The following is a 5,866-nucleotide window of genomic DNA, read 5'->3' on the forward strand; positions in this document are numbered from 1 at the left end:
CAACAAAAACCACTGTATAACAGGCTCCTGACTTGGGAAAACCAATAAAGGAAAAACAAATATGACAGATATGAACCATCACAAGCCACTAAAATTAAAGCCGCCTGACGCTGGCCAGCCACAAGCAGAATATGGAAGGGTTAAACATGTTTGAGAGTGCTCAAACAACCCCTTATTCTCGAACAGTTGTGTAATAACAAAACAAAGGAACTATAAAATCAGTTGGAAATGGCTTGACTCATTTGATTGCCACGAAACATAAGTAACAACTAAATAAAGACAAAAGATTCATAATACAAGAGTACTCCATTTAATGAAAGCTTGTTCAAAGCAGGCAATTAGTAATAAATCATATTATGCCATACCTGTTTATATTTAGTTGATTCATTTTGTTTATTTTTATTCATTCAATTTTTTTAATGTTACAAAAAGTACAAAGAAATGCTTCTGGGGAATTTGAAAAGACGCATTATTAGCATAAAATGTTGGTTTTTAGCCGATTTGTTTACAACAAAATTTACAAAACTACAATATCCATCAGTCTTTGACTTTCAAGCATTTATCGTTTGGCAAAAAGCATACTGTTTTTCCTAGAAAAAAAAAAATTGCCTTATCAGTTTTGATCCATTGTATATTGTCACAAACAAAAGCCTCATTTATCAATCTGTGGTTTAAAAATCCATTATTTATCTTCGTTTGTTTATCAAAACATGTCTCATAAGTTTTGATTTTTTTACCGAACGAACAATATATAAGGCTTTAAGAATCAACCATTCAGCACCACACTGTGTCATCTTATCGGAGCTGAACAAATAAGAATCAAGTAAGTTTCCATTTTCCGAATTCATTTTCTCTGTCAGTTTTACATTAACTGTATAATGTTAGCTATTGTCAACAACAGTTAAAATTTTTGTAATTGTCGGCAATGTCGATTGTGTAGGGAAAACTATAAGCACATGCCTGCATAAGAGTAAACATTTATATTACTTGCAGGTCTTTTTTTATCTCTTAAAGAGCAAAAATTTAGGCTACCATTAATGATGTTTCTAAAACTACAGAGGATTAGTTTTGTGGTTGTATCATTTACATAGATCAGAACTGTTATTTTTAATACAATAACCAGACAACAGTATTAATAAAAATCGTTGGGAATATTAATCATTCATAAATTAACTACTCCAATCCTCCAAATTTTGAAATGTTTAGATTCATCATAACAATATGTTAATAGTTTAAAATACGTTTTAGATATGTCTGTTTCTTAACTCGCTATCGACAAGTTTTCGCAGTCGTAGATCGTTAGACACCAGAATAGATATACAGTTTGTTTTTTAGTTTTACAGATTGTTTTTTCTATTCCCGATTGTGACATTTAGACTGAGTGTGGATATGCAATGCGGCTGATGCATGCATAGTCGTAAACGCTTACCATAACGACGTACACGGTCTCGCTCCATTTGGATTCATGCGATTTGTTACTTTGATTTGTCTTCGTAATCGATTTATTTAGATTAGAACATAGATAAACCACTGTTTTCTCAATCAGATCACACGATGTGATTAGATATAATTTATTTTTTTGACTTTTGCTTTCTTCAGAAAACAATCTTCAAACTTCTTTATGCAGATTAAACATCTGTGTCCTCAGATCATGAAAATTTGCAATTTCTTAAATAACTTTGATGGACATATGAAAATAAACATGAGTTTTAAAGATATATTCTAATATTTTCCAGTCGAACGATACATAGCAATTCTAAATCTAACGTTAAAAATGATATTAAAATTTTTAAGGAGTATACATATCTTGGTATATTGTTTGAAAGGATTGTTTTTGTAAACATTCCATATTATTTGAAAGAATAAGCCATTCAGACATTGTATGAAGTTTAAAAGATGTAACAGATTATTTTTTTGTCTGCAGAATACATGAACAATTAATTTCAAAACGCGGGAATTTTGTAAAGGGAAGGGTGAGATCGTACCAAATTTTGTATAGCCTAAATGCGAAAATCAAAAAGGACTATTAATATCTCAAGTTACATACTCTATATATTTATAAGACATTAGTCTGTCAAATTTCAGTGTTTATATTTTTGAATTGTATCTTAGACATTTTCTTTAGGACTGCAAATTTCAAAATCTGCGTTTTGAGATATATTCATGAATCTTAGATATAGACCAAGGTTTTATTCCCAAAAATATGTTGTTGCAAGATATCACATTGATATATGTTAACGCGGATAAACAATATAAATTTTAGGTAAAGCCTTGGAACATAACTAATTTTATACGTTAATTTTAGCATGTTCCTGGGGTCATAGCGCTGAAATGTTCAGATTATATAACCGTATTTTTAATCAGTAGAACCGACATAATTTTGAACAAGTTGTAGAACTATACATTTTTTCAATTTCAAATGCCAAATAATGACTCTTTTCTAGCCATACCGTCTACTTTGTAATACATTTCAAAACGTTTTCTCAAAATGATAATCATCATGCAGAATAGGTTATATATCAGATAGCTACACATTTTAAATTAAAGATGGACTTTTTGTTGTAGAATATTGCTGAAAACGATAGTAATGTTTGCTTTCTATCTTTATATTTCAACTTAAACAATCTCTTTTTAAAGTGTTCCTTTTGTCGTCAACAAGTTGTGTTTGTTATTTTAAGACCGGATATTGCATTCTAATAATCACAAATATGAACATTTATTGAACACTCACAATTCTGCAGAATATATAGTTAAATATAAAATAAGGAAATGTGGTATGATTACCAATGAGACAGCTATCCAACAGAGTCCACTTTAAACGGATTTAAGCAACTATAGATCACCTCACGGCCTTCATACACCAGATTGTACAATAAAATGCTATATAAAGGTAACAGTGAAACTGAGACGTAGCATAACAGAGGATTCTTAAAGATAGAATACAAGTGCTTTTCATTAGAGGGGGATACATTTTTGGGAACAAAGTATCCTCAACTGGTTTCTTTATTGAAATGAGGCGAATTACATGCAAATATGTGTACAAAAGTAAGAAAAAAACTAGAACTAGCTTTTAATTTTTGTTCCTCTATACAGATAACGTCCTTTTTTTGAATAGTTGAAAGTTTGGGGATATGGTTATCGGATCTCTTCTACTACAAATTAAATAAAAAAAATTACTTTGTCATCAATGACAAAACATATGCATCATATTAAAGTATTTATTTTAAGATTTGTTCATAAGTGAAGTGTTATTTAGTTCCTTGTGTGTCCATGTAATAGCTACTTCCCCTCAAAATAGTACTTGCTCGTTGCGCAGCTTTTCAAATTCCAGTGTAAGAACTCATGATTATAATAATTATTGGTTTTAGTTAAGTGGATGTCTATTTGATAGCTGTGGTATGAATTAAAATCTTTAAAAATATCTATATGTCAGCAAGCCTCATTATCAACCAACTTCTCAATTATGTTTGCTAAGACAATCTTCTTTTTTATTCTGAGTATTAAAAACACAATGACTCTCTAGATTGATCTTTATTTGTAGCTTTAATGATCCCAAATCATACTAATTACGACAAGCCTCAAATCGTAGAAACGAAAAAGATTCTCTTATAACTCAGATTAGTATCAGAAAGCCCCATTACATTTGAGATTGACAAAATGGATTTTTAAACCAAAAAATGGATGTAAAATAATATGCAGTGGTGCATATCTATAATTTGCATGTTTGTACATAGGAAATATAGTATAATTTGCTCCTTTCGGTATTCATGCGATCCAATCAGTTTTTGTTTTCTTCTTTATTTGTATCTTCTTAATCGATTTATGAGATTTGAACATCTCTATAAAAAAACATCCTTAAAGATACCAAATTATAATTTTGTACGCCAGGCGCGAGTTTCGTCTTCAAAATACTCATCAGTGACAATCGTATCAAAAAAGTTTAAATACTGGCCAAATAAAGTACGAATTTGAGAAGCATTGAGGACCCAAAACTCCGAAAGATTTGACAAATACGGTTGTGCTAATCTATTTCTACGGTAGAACATTTGGTTGTAAGTTATTGTTGACTGACCTTAATATGCTTATAATTATACATACGATCAACTGATTTCCACATGCTTTTTAAAGGTTTAAGCCGACAAACACCTAAAACTATATCGTATTCGTAACCTTAAAACGATCTCTATTCAAATACAGTCAAATAAAGTTTCTTCTTGATATCCTGGAAATCCATGTGCAAAGGTTTTTGTCAGAACTAATATGCATAACTAATAAATAAATTTCCTCTTTGGTAGAATGAAGATTACAATTTGTCTGCTGTTTGCGCTCTGTAGCGCAGTCAGTGCCCACGGATGGTATGGTGGATGGGGGAGTCGCGGTGGACGCGGTGGACGCGGTGGACGCGGTGGTGGATGGGGAGTTGGATGGGGTGGTGGATGGGGAGGTGGTAGAAGATACGTAGGATCCGGACATGTATATGTTGAAAGACAGCCTTGGTGGGGTAGCTATGGTGGTAGAGGCGGTGGATATGGTGGTGGATATGGTGGTTACAGTGGTGGATATGGTGGATATGGTGGATATGGTGGTTCCAGTGGTGGAGGCGGTGGATATGGTGGTTATGGTGGATATGGTGGTTATGGTGGATATGGTGGATATGGTGGATATAGTGGTTACAGTGGTGGATACGGAGGTGGATATGGACGCGGGGGTGGTTCCGGAAGTCGTAAAGGTATGATAATTTTGTTTGAATATTTTTTTTTTTAGATAAATAAAAGCTGCACCGCTGTGGTTTGTCTATTTGGTTTTAACAAATATAAGGATATGTTATTCACTTACCTTTCCTCCATTGTTTCACACTGTGAATCAACATGAATAATAACATAAACGGTGCCAGTTTTTCTGCACCAGATAACATGCTTTCTCAAAAGGAATATATGAATCAATAAAAGTTGTCTTCGAAGCTCATTTTCACATTACGCTAGTTTGAAACAGAAGTTCCAGGAATGCCAAGGTTTTTTTTCTTTTTGAAATCCGATACAAATACATCTAATCAAAACGAAAATATGGCATCATGGGTAGTAACAGACTCCAGACTTATTAAAAGTGAACTATTATAACATTGTAAGATGCGTTTATATGTAATACGAATTAAAGGACATATAGATAAAGGTTTATGAGACAAAATTCAGACAAAACAAAACCAATAAGTAAAGAAACAAAATTAAGAATGAAAATGGGAAAAGTGTAAAAGAGACAACAATCCGACCAAAGAGCAGAAAACAGACCTTAAACAAAAAGTGTACTAGTTCAGTGGAAAAACTCCAAAATATATCAATGAACTAAAATTAAAGACACATACACGACTAACAAAGGCCAGAGGCTCCTGACTTGGGACAGGCGCAAACTGCGGCGGGGTTAAAAATTCTGTCTTTCAAAGAATGGAAAAAGTTTGTCTATATCAAACATACTGATTGATTCCTAGACTTGAGAAGTTAACATACAACTAGTAAAATTACTAAAATATTTTTTCTATTTACTTTTTTTTGTAGGATATTAGATGCAGATTCTTTCCCACAACGGACAACGGATAATGTTCTTTTTTTAACATTTAATATATTAAATATTGTCTTAGCATTCAATTCATGTTGAAATTTTCTATTCCAAATGTATGGTAACTTCTTAGACTATAGCACACCTAGATTCAAAAGGCAGTGAATTGACGTTTGGAAGAGGGTAGGCTATATTGAGTAAAATGTTATCAGCTTCATGTTTTATCTGTTTCCATCGAATACGTCTCATTTCATTAGTCCCAAAATATCATTCTAATCAAACCGTCAATATTCACCGTTTCCGAATCTAACGGGTT

The 5,866-nt window shown here is 32.3% G+C and overlaps 1 protein-coding gene across 1 annotated transcript; it reads left to right on the forward strand.

Moving 5' to 3' along the window:
- Positions 1-765: 765 nt before the first annotated feature.
- On the forward strand, positions 766-5,639 carry LOC127735999 (ctenidin-1-like). The gene is made up of 3 exons (XM_052246498.1): positions 766-823; positions 4,296-4,729; positions 5,550-5,639. Exons 2-3 carry the CDS (start codon positions 4,297-4,299, stop codon positions 5,555-5,557), a joined length of 441 nt encoding a protein of 146 aa, XP_052102458.1. The 5' UTR covers positions 766-823; position 4,296; the 3' UTR covers positions 5,558-5,639.
- The last annotated feature ends 227 nt before the right edge of the window (positions 5,640-5,866 follow it).

Source organism: Mytilus californianus, unplaced genomic scaffold (genome assembly GCF_021869535.1).
Source record: "Mytilus californianus isolate M0D057914Y unplaced genomic scaffold, xbMytCali1.0.p SCAF_3, whole genome shotgun sequence".
NCBI classification, from domain to species: Eukaryota; Metazoa; Mollusca; class Bivalvia; order Mytilida; family Mytilidae; genus Mytilus; species Mytilus californianus.